Raw genomic sequence first — 17,412 nt, forward strand, 5'->3', positions numbered from 1 at the left:
AAAAAAAAAAAAGAAAGAAAAAAAAAAAAAGAAAAGAAAATACCCAAGTGCTTTTACCTTCCAGTGCACACTGGGGTTTTCAACTATGCTCAGTAAGTGACTAGTATGACAGATACAGAGATCCATAAAGGTCTACTGCTTATAAATTTGGGTTTTCCTACTCAACTTGATGGAGGGTATAGGATCCTGTCCTGATCCTGAGAATGCCACCACCACCTCTCAGTGCCTAGACAGGCATGTCTGGTCGTAGCCACATGGTGCTAGGCAGAGATGGAGACATGGTGATCAGCCTTACTTCCCACTTCTCTGATGTTAGTTATAAATCAGAGGTTACAGCACAGATTCTGGCATGGAAAACAGTAGAGGCTGCCTATACCCAGAATCATCAGCATTTACAAGTTTGCATATTAACCAAAGTTATGACTATCCTCATGGAAATACACATTTATATAAGGGGGAGGGACCCACAACACTAAAAAAATAAGGTAAATTTTTTTTAAAAAATTAAAGAGAAAACAAAGCTTAAAGAAAATTTTACAAATCTCAACAAATTCCTATTCAAAAAATTAAGAGTATGTGCAACTTTAATAATCTGCATCAAACTGATACAGCAGAACACAAATGAAGCCTTTATAATTCCACAGAATGTCTAGAATTTACAAGACAGAAAAGATTAAGTAACTCCAGATAAACTTACTTACTCATTGCCTGGACAGAGGGGTCCCTCAGACTGGCAACATCATGTGGTAAAGGTTAAGTCTAGCCAACAACCTAACAATGGCAACCCAACAATCCCTCTTTCCCCATCTGGGCAAGGTTTAGAGGAGAGGAGGCAAAGGCCAAGTCCTCCCCAGCTCACAAGCACCCTGCTCTGTTCCTCTCTCAGAGGCCTGAAGAGAGGGAGGAAGGCAGCTCCTCAGACCTGCCATTACAGGTCCCAAGGATGAGCAATGAGACCTACTGCCATGACCCTCCCATGGGGGTGGGGGGGCACTCACCACTGCACCTTCTTCTCCCTAGGTCCCTGGAGACCAGGGGGTGGGGCAGCAACACTCACCACTGCACCTTCTCCCTAACTCACTCATTTTAGCACACTGTTTAAGGAACGCCACCCTCATTTGTGTCAGCTGTTTTACAGCTTGGGCTTTTGTCAACTGGGGTTAGGAGATCAAGACACAACTACTAAGGGTATACTTTAAAACAAAACCCACTTTCTCAGGACCCAAAATTAACTACCAGTGACATTCAGTTCTTCCTTTTCCCATTTTCCCTGGTTCATGTAATGCTGTGCATCTCTATCACATCCAGTGTTCCCACTTAACACCATGCCTCAACTTTACATACTTCTGTAAAACACAAACTATCCAACTACTGTGTAAGTGTGTGAGACAGGGCCCTTCAGCACCTCCCTATCACCATGTTTCTGATAACATGTGCATGGCCATCCTCATTCCAAGCTTCTCAACACTAGGAGCACTGCAGTCCCTGATACTGCTCAATCTTTCAGTTACACTGACTTTGCCTGCATTGTCACCAGGACTGAATGCATTGTTACAAGCATAATAAGCAAAACCTCTTATCTTGTTACTAAAATGCTCATCTGACTAAAAACTACAGCTAATGGCTTGATGAGCTAACAAACTAATTCACTCCTTGGAGATATCTGCTAAGGTTTTTGTTACCTTTTTCTTATTCACTTATATTAAAATCCTTACACTATAAGTCTCAGTGAATTTTCTTATTTTCTAATTTCATTTAAAGTATTATTCATATTCAAGCTTTAAATATCTACTATTTCTTTAAATTACATGTGTGTATATTTTATAGTTAGACAATGGTAAGCGTGCTGGAAGTTGATTATCAAATAGAGTCAGTTTAGCACAAGGATTCTAGGTAACTTGTTAACAAATAGGCCATAGGTCCAAGCTCATGAGCGCTCAGAACCATCATAGACAATAATCATGCTTACCTGAGAAAGGCAGGCAGTGAGTCCAAAAAAAATCTGACAGGACTCTGGAGAGAAACCATTGACTCTGTCGGACAGTTATTAAGATTGCAATGAAGTAAGGTGAGCACAGCTGGACCTTCACTAACACAAGCCCTGCCTGTCCACTAGGGCAGGCTCTGCCACTCCCTCCCGCTCGTTCTTAGAAAGTGAGACAGGCTGAAGGTGACCAGAGACTGCAGAGCAGATGGGAGTAAAGTGTGAAAGGTAGTAAGTTTCAGTAAAGGACATCAAAAAATCAAGTCTCTACTCACATCCTAACTAAGATGGACACAGTGTGTTTGTTCACAGGGAAGTTCCTGACTCCCAACAGCTACCTAACTACACACCACGGACAGATATATGGGGACAGAGTCACATGGACACACACCCTAGAAGGCAAAGTGCATAGGATGTCAGTATACAGATGCTGCATCAAGGCTGTGCTAGTCCTAAAAAGGACTTCTTCCTAGCCAGAAGAGCCTGTGTGCTCTGACCTCAGGCAGGACAACTCAGGGGCCCAGAATCCCTAAAAAAAAAAAAAAAACTCAAGATCTTTCCTAGTTCTAAGGTTGACTAGAACACACATCTGAGGTCCTCCTGTGATCTGCTGTCCTTCAAGTGTTGATAGATCAGGTCTCCCAGAGACAGGGAATCATCAAAACACTGGTGTGACTAGAGTTCAGAACAAGTGGAAAGGACCTATTGAGATAAGTGGGTAATGAACAACTCAACTGTAATCGCTGCTAAAGACTTGCCTTACAGGTATGCTGACAATCCTAAACCTGGGCTATCCCTGCCCATAATCGATGGAGACTCCAGCACACAGACCTGGGTCTATTACCCAAGGCCTTCCCACCTTGACACCGAACCTCAAGGCTTCCTCCCTAAAGATGCTGGGGGGCACCAACAAATCCCAGGTTGACTACCATCCAGTCTTGGACCTTTGTTCTGTTGCTGTGTTCTATTGCTTCTTTATGGACAGATAGGCAAGAGCTCAACTAACCTACAGCTTCCTAAGGAAGACTGGTCTACACCAGTCCAGAAAAGACACCAGGGATAGAACCCTTGACTCCATCTCAGGAAGGTCCACCTTCCCAGGGTTGGTTTGCTTATCTGTTTGAAACCAATGCTCATAAAGAATGAATGAATACAGGAGAATTTCTGAGCCAGAACTGCATCCTCTAAGAAGAACTGCTGATAGAAAGGCTTAAGCATCTAAGACCCTTGGTAGTTCTCATTTGTATCTGAGTTGAGTCCCTCTGCTCAACATTGAAAGGAGTATGTGCATTCAAGAGCTGCCAGACACAGCTGTGTATCGAAGCAGCTGAATGATGGTGTCTATCCCATCCCCCGGCCTCAACTTAAACAATGGTGCAAGATGACAAAAGTGATTTCCTAAGTCAGGCTCTGCTAGGACTGCCGCTCCAGTGAAGCTTCATGACAACAGCGAAGCAGAAGCCAGTAAGCCTCCAGCAAGAAACAGCAATGGTGAGGAGTGTCCCAGTTGAGAGACAACACAGAATCCTGAGCGTGAAAATATGACATGGCAGACACAGGCAGGGAGGAGGCTACACAGGGCAGTGAGTTTGCTTTAGGTTTTGTTTGAGGGTCTCATATAGCCCAGGCTATCCTTGAACTCTCTCTTATAAGCTTCAACTATTGATCCTCTTGCTTCTACCTCCCAAGTGTTGGGATTACCGACATGTACCAATATGCCCAATTCATACAGTGCTGAGGACTGAGCCTGGGACCTAAAATTAAGATAGCCTTCTATGACTGTACCCCATAGCCCCAGAATAAGGCCTTCATCACTCTATTTTCACACCAGAGCAAGTGCTGGGTAAGAAGTATAAAATAATAAACTTTCCATGGATCTAACTGAAAAGGCAAACACATGCCTTCAGACTCAGAGCCTCCTCCTCATGGTCTGAGTCATTTATACTTCCTCACCTGATTTAGAATTCTAAACCTAATCTTTGTGTAAATAGACATCATAAGACTGACAAGAGCTGCAACTCGGGGTCCTCGCCACAACTGCTAGTCACCCCTTTTTGACGCAGGTAATGGCGAGGACCAGGTACACACCATTTCATACAGGGTAGGAAAGAGCAGGGGCAGAGGTGCAGAGGAAAGGGCTGGCCTCACTCATGAGCCCACCAACTCACTGTATCTTAAACCTATAGCTATCCCCCAGGCCCCCGACTCATGAGCCCACTAACTCACTGTTTCTTAAACCCACAGCTATCCCCGACCTTAGTGCACAAAAGGATACGGCAGGAGAGCACCACATTGCACGGACAGAGTCACCCAGGAAGGCTGAAAAAGAAAAGAAGTACACAAATAAAAAACCATATAATCTGTGACCAAAATGACATGACTTCACTAGTAAATGCATTTGGAAATTAAGACGCTCTGTTGTGACCTACTACAGACACCTGCCTGTAAGCATGAGGACCAGATAGCAGCAACCAAAGATCATGTGCCCAAGCCACAACCCCAGCCCCAGAGTGAAGCAGCCACGATTTTGACATACATGTAAGTTTAGGTCCACACTCTTACTGCTGCTCACCCCACCCACCCAAAAAAGAAATAAACAAAATTCACAAGATTTCGGTTTTATGTAACACCAAGAATACACAATATGTGCAAACCACTTAACAAAACAAAAACAACAACAAAGCCTCTTTTAATCTTACAAATTCCAGACTTGCGTTCATTACAAGGTAGACTAACAGCTACCTATGTGTACTTTATATTCTTGGGAAACTAGCTCAGCTTATAGTTCCAGTCCAATTTTAAAAATTAGAACAACTGGAGCTGGAGAGGTGGCTCAGTATTAAAACCACGGGCTGTTCTCCCAGAGAACTCAGGTTCAATTCCAAACACCCTCCTGGCAGCTCATAAATCCAGTTCCAGGGGATCTGACACCCTCACCTTAATGCACATTTAAAACATATAAAAGTAAATTAATAAAAAATTAGTCCACCTGTTACTATTTTAATAAATCTATTTCAAGAAACAAATCTGAAAGTTTATTAATGGCCCCAGTTAGTCAGCTGACTTCCAAAAGCATGGACAAATGAAAACATGTATACTCAATTTCTCACTACTGAGGCAGCAACATAGTCAACAAAATACATTTTACATCTATGCAGATATGGTGCAAGATGAGCAGACGTTGAACAGGGAGACTGCAGTCTCTGCTCTCATGCTGATCAGTAAGACAGACACTAAGGTCTACCTTACTGCCCTCAGACCCTCAGTATGTCTCATATAGCATTTATACAAGGGACATGTATAACTGCTTCTTTTTTTTGGTTTGAAATAGGTTAGCCCATGCTAGACTCAAACTTGATATATAGCCAAGGCTGGTCTTGAATTTGTCACCATACTAGAATTCCATGCCGGGCTAAAGCATGTTTATGACAAGATTAGTAAATATATTACAGAGTGAAGACTGGCTATATCTAGGATAATGTCAGTGTCTTAGTCAGGGTTTCTATTCCTGCACAAACATCATGACCATGAAGCAAGTTGGGGAGGAAAGGGTTTATTTGGCTTACTTCCACATTGCTGTTTATCACAAAGGAAGTCAGGACTGGAACTCAAGCAGGTCAGGAAGCAGGAGCTGATGCAGAGGCCATGGAGAGATGTTCCTTACTGGCTTGCTTAGCCTGCTCTCATATAGAACCCAAGACTTCCAGCCCAGGGATGGCACCACCCACAAGGAGCCCTACCTCCTTGATCACTAATTGAGAAAATGCCCCACAGCTGGATCTCATGGAGGCACTTCCCCAACTGAAGCTCCCTTCTCTGTGATAACTCCAGCCTGTGTCAAGTTGACACACAAAACCAGCCAGTACAGTCAGCAAAGGTATGAACTGATTTACCTGATGGTATGATGCTCTGGCAAAAAGCCCTTTCGACTTTCTTGCTTTACCCAACACTGCTCCCTACTTTTGATAATCCTGATAACTTCAATGAAATCTAGGTAGTGAGCCAACATCAATAACCTGTACTGGACCAGGCATGGTGGTACAAATCTGTGTCCCCTGTGATGGATTTGGCAAGGCAGGAGGAAAACACCTAGATCACTAATCAAAACCAAGCTTTGTGGCTGACTGTATTCAGAGTGCATTCTCATGGTCAAACTTTCTTCCCAATAGGAACACCTAGAAAACACAGACCCTGTGAAACTCTTATAAGATTACAACAGTATTGCCAGCTGTCATGTATTCTGCACACAGAGGCCTCTCACAGCTTCCACAATGCGCTGTGAGATGTTTGGACTAGGTGTCAATGGTGACATTTTTCCTCTCTTCGTGCAAATAAGTCATGGGAATCCCCAAAGAATTCTCAGGCAGCTTTAGAAAGCAGCAATTTGGAAATATAACTCTTTACATCACATCCACCCAGCTTCACAGAGCCTTCACAAAGGACGGGTTCCTCTGAGAATGGTCTCCCAACTCAAAGACCACTTCCAGTCCATTCCAAGCAGAGCAGGGCTACCTCTCCAGGCATCAGAGGAATGCAAAGCTAGGGGCATATTGGTAAAGCAGAATGGAAACAGGTTAGATGGCTCAGCTGTCAAGAGCTCTCTTCTGGTCTCCATAGGAGCCAGGAACCTATGTGGTATATAGACATACACACAGGCAAAACTCTCATACACATAATAAAATAACTTTTTAAAAAGTTAAAGTGGGGATCTCTGGCTTCCCTGGGGACTCGGTTATGTCATGTGATGTTCTCTGGAAGGATTTTTTGCTAAAGCAGACATGTGAGAGAATGTTCTGCTGAGAACAGACACATGTTGTTTTCTGGAAGCTGTCTGGTGAAAGGCTTGTGATGCCTTCCTGAACTCTTGAGAGGACGCATGATGTTTGGAAAGAGTAGAAGCATAACCCACCAGACACTGGACAACAACACTCTGCCATTGGTTTGCCTTGCTTTTTAGTCTGATCTCTACATATTGTGACTTAGTAGAGAGAACGTCTGGTGATATTCTGGCTGCTTCTTGCCAATTGGCAAAGCCATGCAGTTTCTTCCCGATGGAGCTGCTGCTGCTGCTGCTTTGTGTTTGCTAGTGGACTGAACTGCTGACAATTAAGACTGGAATGGCCCCAAAGAACTACTTCTAAACAGGTCCATGTTCCCCTTGTCCTATTAGCCATCCTCCTCCCCAACCTTTGGGTGGTGGGCTAGAAGGGAGGCTGAAGGGTTAAAGAATCATAACGAAAGTAGAATTTGAAAAATCTAAGCCTACATGCATACCAAGGTTTGGTGGTTTGAATTAAGAATAGCCCTCATAGATTCATATATTTGAATGTTTAGTCATCAGGAAGTGGCACAATTTGAGAAGAATTGGGGGTGTGGCCTTGTTGGAGAAAATGTGTAGCTTTGAGGTTTTGCTGGGAATTTTTCTTAGTTGTTTTGAGACAGGGTTTCTCTGTGTAGCCCTGGCTGTTCTGGAACTCACTCTGTAGACCAGGATAGCCCCAAATTCAGATATCTGCCTGCCTCTGCCTCCTAGGTGCTGGGAGTAAAAGTGTGTGCCACCAGCTCAGCAAGCTTTGAGGTTTCAAAAGCCCAAGTCAAGTGAGTACTCTCGCTTTCTTCCTCTCTCTCTCTCTCTCTCTCTCTCTCTCTCTCTCTCTCTCTCTCTCTCTCTCTCTCTCTCTCTCTCCCTCCCTCCTTCCCTCCCTCCCTCCCTCCTTCCCTTTCCCTGGGCCCCCTTTCTTCCTACAGATCAGCATGGAGCTCTCAGCTACCACTTCAGCACCTGCTTATATGCTGCCATGCTCCTCACCATGATGATGATGATGGTGATGCACTAAATTTCTGAAACTGTAACCATGCCCCAAATTACATGCTTGCCTTTGTCATGGTGTCTCTTTAGAACAATAGAACAGTGACTAAGACAGAAACATAGGCCAAAGAATGTGCCTGGCCCTGGGAACCAGGACTCAGCCCCTGTCAGCTATATCCACATGCCAGCACCTGGACCACGGAAACAAAGACAGGCCTCAGCTCAGACTCACAGGATGAGGTAGGAAGTGCCCCCAAAGAAAGTTCCATTACCCTGTGACAAAACACAACAGCTGCTGACTAACAACTAACTAACTAACTGACTGAGGCACTGCCACAGAGGACAAGGAAACAGGGATGCTGACATGGATCACCTGTTCCAAGAACTAGAGCCAGAGTAGGTAGAGAGGGCCAGGGCACAGGCTGCCTGCCGCAGTGCTGCCATGGTAGTTCTTAGAGATGCAGCAGCTAACTGTACATATGCAAGACAAAAGCAGGCTGCTCTACTCAACCTACAACTTTGTAATCACAGGCTAAAGCTGCCTGCACTGCTGGCCATAGCTCACTGATCCTATAGACAGTGATATCTGGCAATTCCATCACACCTTCTTAGGTGTACTCAAGTTTCTACCTTCTGTTCATTTTCCTTTTATTTTTCCTTCCCATGTCAGCAGCTTCAGCAACTTATATTTGTCTTTTGACTTGGATAGAACCTTGGGTCTCAAATATGTTGAAGCACTGCTCTGCCACCAAGCTACACCCTTTTAGCCCTTATGAACAAATGTGTATGTAGTGTGTGTGTGTGTGTGTGTGTGTGTGTGTACAAGAGGAAGGGAGAGCATGCACATTCAGAGGCCAGAAGGACATCAGGTATCCTATTCCAACAGTCTCCACCCTAGGCCCTGAAACAGTCTGTTACGACACTTGACGTAGATGGTGCTCAGCAAGACTCAGCAGTCTCCCCGTCTCCAATGTCTCCTAGTGTTACAGACATGGCCACACATTTCCACATGTGTGCTGGAGATCAAATGTTACCCACTGAGCCATCCATCTCCCCAGCTCCAACTATTAAACCATGTGATAAGCTATCTTACATATGAATTTTACCTTAGACACTAAAGGGGTACACAAATATTTAGTGTTGGGGTGGTTTGTGCACTGTGTACTCACATGCAGATTGCTGTGCTCAGAGATCTGGTTGCAGTCTCTGGATGCTAGCACCATCATGATTGAGCACTATCATGATTAAGCATCTGCTGTCTCAATGATGTGTAAAGACTGACTGGTTTTAATACAGTGCTGATCAACCAATAGCTGGGGGCAGGAGAAGAGAACAGGGTATGACTTCCAATCCCAGTCAGGGGGTTGAGAGAGACACAGACATGGGGGGGGGTGCAGACAGACACCAGACCCCTCACACACACACAGAGACTGAGACTGATTGACTGACTGACTGACTGGGCCATCAGAGATCACCATGAGAAGCCAGATGACAGATAATGGGCACGTGGCTGGTAATAGGCTGCCTTAGGATTATAACAGATGAGTAGCTGCCCAGCTATAGTGTCACAAGTCTTTTAATAAAAATACCAGATCTCTATGTCATTATTTCAGAGCAAGGTGAGCATAGAAAAGCCACAAAGATATACAATTTATTGCAAGACAATCTTGGGGTCAAATGTGATAAAAATCCATCACTATACTTAAGTGTGGCAATAGTGACCTAGGCCCCAAAACACATTTGTAAGGTAAATCTTTCACTCTAAATCTGTATAAGACATGTAATCATTATAACAATGGCTAACAGAAAGACGCTCACAGGAAGAGCAGGCTGATATGCAAACTAAAGGGAAAGCCTATGCTGGCTCATAGCCAACTTTAGCTTTAGCAAGCAGCAGTAGGTGAAGTGCCCAGGAGCCATGCTGAGCACCAGTCTTCAGAGATAGAGTGGGCCTGAGCTGGCAGCACCAAACCACATGTGCTGGTATGCAATATGACCACCATATTTCCTGCTACAAAGGAACTGTCCTCTGACAGTGTAGTTTCCTGAGAGCATGGGTCAAGAACCTCTTTGTGACCCCTGAGGCAGATCACCTGTTAGGTTCAATTTTTAAAGGTCAACTCTATAGGACTGTAAAATTTTTCAGACCCCAGAAACTGGGACAACCACATCCAACAGCCAGCCAGTCCTCAACACCTGCTCTGACTAAGTCACCTCACTCCTAACTGCTACTGTAGAACCTTGGTAACCTGAATGCCGGCTTCTTATAGTACAGCACTGAACAGTGTAAGAGGATGGCAGCAGCAGCTCAGGAAACAGAAGGGCCACAGCAACAGAACATAAAGTCCCCACAATACAGTATGCAGGGCCACAAAAGCTCAACAAATTGTTCACCAGCTGAAGCCCTGTATTCCACAACCAAGTACTCACAAGTCAGGCAGAACAATTCAGATGGCCAACAGGAGGATAGCTAGCACAGTGACCCTTACCATGGGAGATGAGGGCAGTTAGCAGGGCAGGGGCCTCTCCCCTCATCTACCCAGCTGGAGATCAGGACCACTGGCCATCAGGAAAGGGCAGCTACCTTTAACAGGCTTCTGGAACCAAATACGTAAGGCAACAAAGCCTAGGACAGCTTCTAGGCTGAAAAGTTGGCAGGAAATGACAGGCAGGGAGCATTCCCACAATGCCCAGGAATTTCGTACACAGCAACCTTGCTGGGTAGCCATGGGACAGAAAGTCCCAAAGTTAAGGCAGGTGACTAAAGTTTACCTGATGATACCCTACTTAACACTGGCCTGCAGGAAGCCCCAGGGCAGAGGCTTGGGTTTCCACTTACCTTTACAACAGGCAAGTCAAAGACCTCACGGGCTTCTCCCACCTCTGGGTTATCACCATCCTCCGAAATGATGTGCGAGGCCAGGGCGTTGTAGGAGACTTCCTTGGCTTTCCCAGCTTTAAGGAGCTGAATAACCTAAGGAAACAACAGAATTAACAACAACAAAGTACTGTTCAAACGAGTCATTATTAACTATAATGGAAACATTTAATAAAGACTCACCCTGTCCCCTTTACTGATATGCTAGAGAAGCCTTTTCCTGAGTGGAAATCCAATAAAATGCAGCAACCCTGATTTACAGTCCAAGTCACAGAGATGAGGTGGCCACTGACTAGCCATCTGCTGCCCTCCAGACAAACAGCATACACTAGTACCTGCTAAGTTCTACAGAGTACCTGTTCCGAGTATCCAACCCAAAGGCTGAGGACTGGTTCCACTACAGTTAGGAAGTTTCTGGAAGTAGAGACCCACCAGGAGAATCCGAATCAAGCAAAATTTTATACACACACACACACACACACACACACACACACACACACACCAAGGTAGGGCCTAGCAGGGGAACTCAGATCTAACCATGGTCAGTGTGGTCTTGGGTGCTATGCATAGCAGTCTTTCCTTAAGTCAGGGAAGGATATCACAAATGAAGATAGCACCACCAGATCTTACAGATGGACATCAACATAGGAATACTTGTTAAGGCACAACTATGACAATTCTCAGTACTGTAAGAGGCAAGTCACTAAAGAAATGTCAGCAGCAAACAGAAGAATGGAATAGAATCAATCATACCATAACTAGACAAGGTGTAAGCACAGCAGAAAAGCCGAGATGGAAATGCTGGCATCTCCCGGAGGGATTGACTGGAAGCAGAGAGAGGAAGAGGCACTGCTGGGTTTCAGTGTGGGCACACTACTTTTGGTCCTGTGTGACCCAGTGAGAGGGGGCTGTGGCTCTCCAGAGATGACCTATGACAGATGGGAGCCACAGTTCTGAGAGTCAACAGGCAGCCACTAGGCATCAGGAAAACAACATGACAGTGGTGTGCAGGCCAGCGTCAAGGAAGAGCTGAAAGCAATGCAATCTAACATAGTCTGCCCAGCACCACCTAAGAACTGAAGCGACCAAGGAAGTCTGAATCTGATGCATGGAAAACCTACAGTCACCAGCCACGAGCCAGCTTCCCTGGACCAAGTATCTTTCCCTTCATACACGGACTTCATCCACCTGCTTCAGCCTCGCATTACTCAGAAACATGTACACAGCAAGCCCTCCCTGGCCTGGCCTGGCCTGGCCTTCTTGGGTCCCAGTGCTTTCTTTTCATGACAAATTTCCACAGACAAGTCACACTGCGCTGTCCATCTTTTCTTCGTATTCTCGAGGACACCCAAACCTTCCCAAACTCCACATTACTAATTCCATCTCACAGGAGCCACCTTGTAACTATGCCCAGTGACAGTCAGGACACACGCCAAGTATACATAAACGCTTGTAATGCCTAACACACACATTCCACACAAACAACTCCTTGTACTCAATATCTGTTTCTTTAAGACTCAACACCTCCAGCACCTACACCTGTTCTATTTGTGGGACTCAGCATTCAAGCGCATTCTTCTGCAGCACTCTGTGTACCAGGCCCGATGCCCAGTCTGTACTGGGGTGCTCACCACCTGTGAGCTTCCTCAATTTTTATTACAAAACTCAAAGAATAGGTGCCCTGCCCTGAACCTTAAAAAAAAAAAATGCACTATTTCAGAATACAAGGGCTTACAAGGGGGATTTCTTTATTTTAAGCACTCAGATTTCACAGAGTTGGGCAAACAGCTCAGTTCAATGTGTTCTTGGTTTCAAGTGACATTTAGTCCAAGTCCCTTATAAGAGCCAAAGTCCTAAAATGAAGAACAAGAAAGGGTAAAAAGAAATGTGGTGGTGGTAGTGGGGTGATCAGTACTAGAAAAAGTCAGCTATAAGCACTGATCACGCAACGGAAGACCCAACGGACCTCGGTTACTAGGATACAAGTATGACTCTCTGGAAGGCCATGCTCAGTGGCTCTTGAACAATTCCCTCCTTAGGACCCGTTTAGCTTACATTACGAGACAACGAAGGTGACACAACTGTAAGCACAGTTTAGGAAAAGAAATGTTTGGGGTACTGTCCTGAAGATAACACGACCACAGGCACTGTCCTGTGGATGGATCCAGACTCACGCACGAATCACTGTGACCGTGTAAGCAAGGGTTCCTTCTATACCTACCGTACAATCTACCCTTAGGGAAAATTCAGGGGCCGGGAGGACAGGCCACTTGGCAAGGGACACGCTCAGCAGGGCCCCGCAAAATGCTCGACCGGCGGCCACGCCGGGTCGGTGCTCGCGAGGCCCTTCCCGCGGCCCTTCGAGGCCCGGCGTGCCCCGCGGCTACGGCCTGGGGTCCTGCAGGGCGCGCGCGCGGTGAATCGGGGGGAAAATGGCCCGGCGGAGGGGCCCAACGCGGGCGGTACCTGCGGGTCGATGTCGCCCACCGCGTAGTACTTGACCTCGCGGAACAGCTCCTCTGGAACTTCGGGCGCCGGCTCCGACATGATCACGGCGGCGCGGCGGCGCCCGGCCCCGCGTCACCCGGCCCGCCGCGCCCAGCGTCGCAGCTATGCCAACTGCCCGGCGGCACAGCCCGGCCCGCAGCCGCAGCTGCACTCCGACTCGCGCCCCCGCCCGTCCCAGGCCCGGAGCGCGGGAGCCGCGCGCGCCCTGAGGCCCGTACCAGCACACAGGGCTCGGCAGGGGAGCACGTGGGACTCTCCCGCCTTGCGCGCCGCACAGCGCTCCTTTCACCGCCACTTCGGGCATCAGAGCTGATGTTCTAACACAGTTCTTAAGTCACATGGCAGCCTTGCCCCGGCCGAGTTTTCGCGACCAAGAACCGAGGACACAGAGAGACTATTTCCCCCACGGGGCCGCGGTGGACCAGCCAGGGGGCGGGTCTTGGGCGGGACTCCCGTCACCCCGCGCGGTCACCTGGTGGCGCATGCGCGAAGGGGGCGGAGCCTGGGCGCGGAAGGCAGTCTGCACAATCCAGCGTTCGTGATTCAGCTGTCGCCGCCACTGCTGTTGGGCCGCGCGTAGTCCGGCTTCGAGTCAAGCAGACCCTAGCCAATGGTCAGTTTCCTTCGTCCGCCCCTTCTGTGTCTACTGCGGTAGTTGGCGGGGAACTGATCTTCGGTGAGGCAGCTTAAGAGCAAAATAGGAGCCGGCGACATGGCTCAGCAGGCAAAGACACCTGCCGCCAGTCTGAGTTCGATCCCTGGGACACACGTGGTGGCAAGCAAGAACCGGCTCCAGCAAGTTGTTCTCTGACCTCCACACGCACGCTGTCGCGCACACGCACACACATAACACACACTCTCTAAATAAATGTAAATTTTTCTACGTGTATTGGAGTTTTCTCTGCATGTATGTGTCTGCACCCTGTTAGTGTCTGGTGCCCACTGCGGTCAGAAGATGGCTTAAGGATCCCCTGGAACTGAAGTCACACAGCACGTGGGTGTTGGGAGCCAAACTTGGAGATGCTGCAAGAGAACCACGTGTTCTGAAATGCCGAGCCGTCAACATAATCTTTAAAGGTAAACAGCAAAATCCATAAAAACTATCTTAACATAATTATATTAAATATGGATGTGTAAAGTTACAGGAAACAATGACAATGTGAAACTGCTGCGGGGCCCTCGCTCGTGATACTGCTCTTTAATCAAGTTTTGTGCTTTCTGTGACCTTCATGCAGATTGAGTATTGATGCTCTTATAATCTCAAATGAACTCGGAGCAGAGACATTTTGGTTTACAGCCATCAGAAAATAAGCACCGTGCTTAAGCTCATACTATTTCAGTAAACAGTAATATTTTTCTCTCTCGAAAAGTTGGGTAAACTGAGTTCGGTTAGATTTAAAAAAAAATGGCTTGTCAGTTGGGATCACTTACTGCTCTAGGAGAGGACCCAGATTTGATTCCCGACATCCACAGTGATGTTCACAGCCACCTGTAACTTCAGTTCCAGGAGCTCCAATACCCTCTGGGCTCTGAGAATACCACAAGCACTGGCTACCACAAGCACAGGCAAAAAGTGAATGTGAAACTAGAAAAAAAGCGGGGCGTGGTGGCTCAGCCTTTAATCCCAGTACTCGGGAGGCAGAGGCAGGTGGATTTCTGAGTTTGAGACCAGCCTGGTCTACAGAGTGAGTTCCAGGACAGCCAGGGCTATACAGAGAAACCCTGTCTCGAAAAAACCAAAAAAAAAAAAAAAAAAAAAAAAAAAAAAAAAAAAAAAAAAAAAGAGAGACTCAATTTGGGGATCAAAAAAGAATTGGCAGCAGTAGAAGTTTTCCAAACATGCAAGGGTCAAAAATTATTTTTAAAAAGGTGTGGTAAATCCAAGGTATTTCCGGCCATGCCGGACTGTGCCAGACTGTACACCTTCACTGCAGCCTTGGTTCTGAAACAACAACACACTCACTCTGCACTATGTATTCAATCGTCATATGATATAGGGCCAGCAAATGCTGCAGAAACACCTCAGCTCATATTCAGGACTGCTGTCCCCCATGAATTCCATGTTTGTACTGTACATACAGAATTTCCTGCTTGTACAGAAACATAATGGCTTAATTTCAGGAAACAAAGTCTTATTTTCCTAAGCAATTCATACCTGTCTGAAACTGTCCGGCAGTTTCATGAACTGGGTTCTGCCTCGACCGAAGGGAGAAAGGAGACCTGAAACACAGAGTTCGGGAACAAAAGGACACGAAGCCAAGTTGAGGGTTTCCAATCAAGGCTCCCCTTTACTTTGGGGGTTCAGCATTTATATACAAGAGAGCAAACTGAATTTCTAGGTTACAATGACATTTGAATAACATAAGGGATTCGGGAGGAGTCAGGAAGAGTCCAAACAAAGTCAAGGGGGAAGTCCAAGGGAAGCTGGCTGCTGGGCTGAAGGTGGAGACTCAGGGCGTCCTGCAGGTCTCAGCTCAGGGGAGTGGCTGGAGGCGCAGTCTACAGTGGGGGAGGAGGTCAACAGCAGATGTCCTCAGGCTGTATACGTGCCAGCCTGTAGGTGTAGCTTCCTCTGGAATCCTCAAAGGCGGAACTCATAGTAGTGAGTCTGGTTCAGGCACAGCAGGCGTGAGTTGAGTCTCCGGTGGCAGGCTCGATATTTTGCAGCTGAGGGACCCCAACACCTGTCAATCAAAACCAGCAACCAAACGCCTTTTCTTGTACTCAGAAAGCCCCAAGCAATAATTGGCAGCCCTGAGCTGTCTCCTGTTAACTGCTGTCAACTTTTTGAAAGATAAATATAAAGGAGGTGAGGGAGGGGCTGGGTGCATGTCACACTGCTGTGCTGGAGATGACCAGCAGAGGGCATCCTCCCTAGAGCTGAAGTGTATGTGTGGTGGTGTATATGTAGGTGGTAGAAACCAAACTCAGTCCTCTGCAATAGTAGCAAGCTATGCAAAGCATGGCGCCACCTCTCCAGCCCCCTCCCAAGCCACCACTCCTCATAGTGTATGGCTTTCTGACCTGCACTGTCACTTTGCTTTTAAATAAAGCTCCTTTACCTCTTTGCAAATGTGTGTGTGTTTTTCAATTCCTTGAATAAGATACCAAAAAAAAAACCAAAAACAAAAAATGGAAACACCCTGTCAGAGACTGACCATCAGCAGCCCCTTGAGTAGGAAAAGAACGTAGGACTTGTTCTGGGCCACTCTGCCTCCAGGGCCCATCATTTCACCCCAGGCTTCTTTTCTACCCTTGCATCCAGTCCCAGTGCCCCTTCATTCCCTCTGCAGATGAACCTGACCTCAGCATGCTGCTTCAGTTATGCCTTCCACAAGATGGACATGAAACCTGATAGGGACAGTGAGATGTGTTTTCTTAATATTCCTACATCCAGAAACTAAGAAATAGTATGCACCCGTGAGACTGATTCTGATGAGAAGAATCCAGCACAGCAAGAGACCTACAGATGAGGGTTCTGTGTGCCAGAAGAGCTGGAGAAAGTTGGGTGGTATGGGGGGAGGAGTTCTTTCCCTTTTTTTATGTAGCAAAGCTACCATTTATTAAGAAAAGGTTTAAAACAGGGCTTGGTGGTTCTTACCTGTAATCCAGAACACAGAAGGTGGATGCATAAGGGTTGAAGTTCAAGGCCAGCTTGAGCTATATACAAGACTAGCCTTGAACAACACAAGACCCTGCCTTAAAGAAGAAATGATTGCTAACATGTAAGGAAAAACAGTAGGATGCGGCAAATACAAGCGTCTCAAGAGTCTCATTAAGTGTCACAACACGCACACATGCAGTTTGGGTGGCACTGGAAGTTATGTGCTCAAAAAACCTAAGAGATTAAATATTTAGTGCTTAAGTAGACTAAGGTTTAGTATACTTTAAAAAAAATACGTAATACTATATAGCCCAAAATAACATCAAACTTTAGATGTTGCTGCCCCAACCTCCTGAAACTGTGGGAGTATACGCCTACAGCTGGACAGGCTGCTGCTTATCTACAGGGTATTTCCTTAGGGACTAAGGCTGTCAGGTGGGGCCAGGCATGGTAAGTTCCAGGCCACCCTTGTGCACATAGTGAGTTCCAGGACAGCCAGTGCTACACAGTGATCCTGTGTCCAAAAGAAAGAAGAAAGATTGCCATGTGGCTATGTGCCCATGAAGTGTACTTAGAGATTTTCAGGCTTACACAAGGCCCTCCTAGGTCACAGGCATATCAACAAGGCA

At 46.5% G+C, this 17,412-nt stretch overlaps 1 protein-coding gene across 5 annotated transcripts in view; it reads right to left on the bottom strand.

The window, feature by feature from the left end:
- Paxip1 (PAX interacting protein 1) overlaps nt 1–13,359 on the bottom strand; it is a 60,211-nt gene extending 46,852 nt beyond the window's left edge. For 2 of the 5 annotated variants that reach the window (XM_031380241.1, XM_031380242.1), the window contains exons 1-4: nt 13,138–13,357; nt 10,633–10,767; nt 4,260–4,303; nt 1,970–2,033 (exon numbers count right to left, since the gene is read on the bottom strand). In XM_031380241.1, coding sequence (XP_031236101.1) covers nt 1,970–2,033; nt 4,260–4,303; nt 10,633–10,767; nt 13,138–13,218 — 324 coding nt within the window. In that variant the 5' untranslated portion in view covers nt 13,219–13,357. Of the gene's footprint in view, nt 1–1,969; nt 2,034–4,259; nt 4,304–10,632; nt 10,768–12,892; nt 13,024–13,137 lie in introns of those variants that run through there. The other 3 variants (XM_031380243.1, XM_031380245.1, XM_031380244.1) reach the window with 3 other exon arrangements.
- Nucleotides 13,360–17,412: the final 4,053 nt, after the last annotated feature.

This window comes from Mastomys coucha, unplaced genomic scaffold (genome assembly GCF_008632895.1).
Source record: "Mastomys coucha isolate ucsf_1 unplaced genomic scaffold, UCSF_Mcou_1 pScaffold19, whole genome shotgun sequence".
Classification (NCBI taxonomy): Eukaryota; Metazoa; Chordata; class Mammalia; order Rodentia; family Muridae; genus Mastomys; species Mastomys coucha.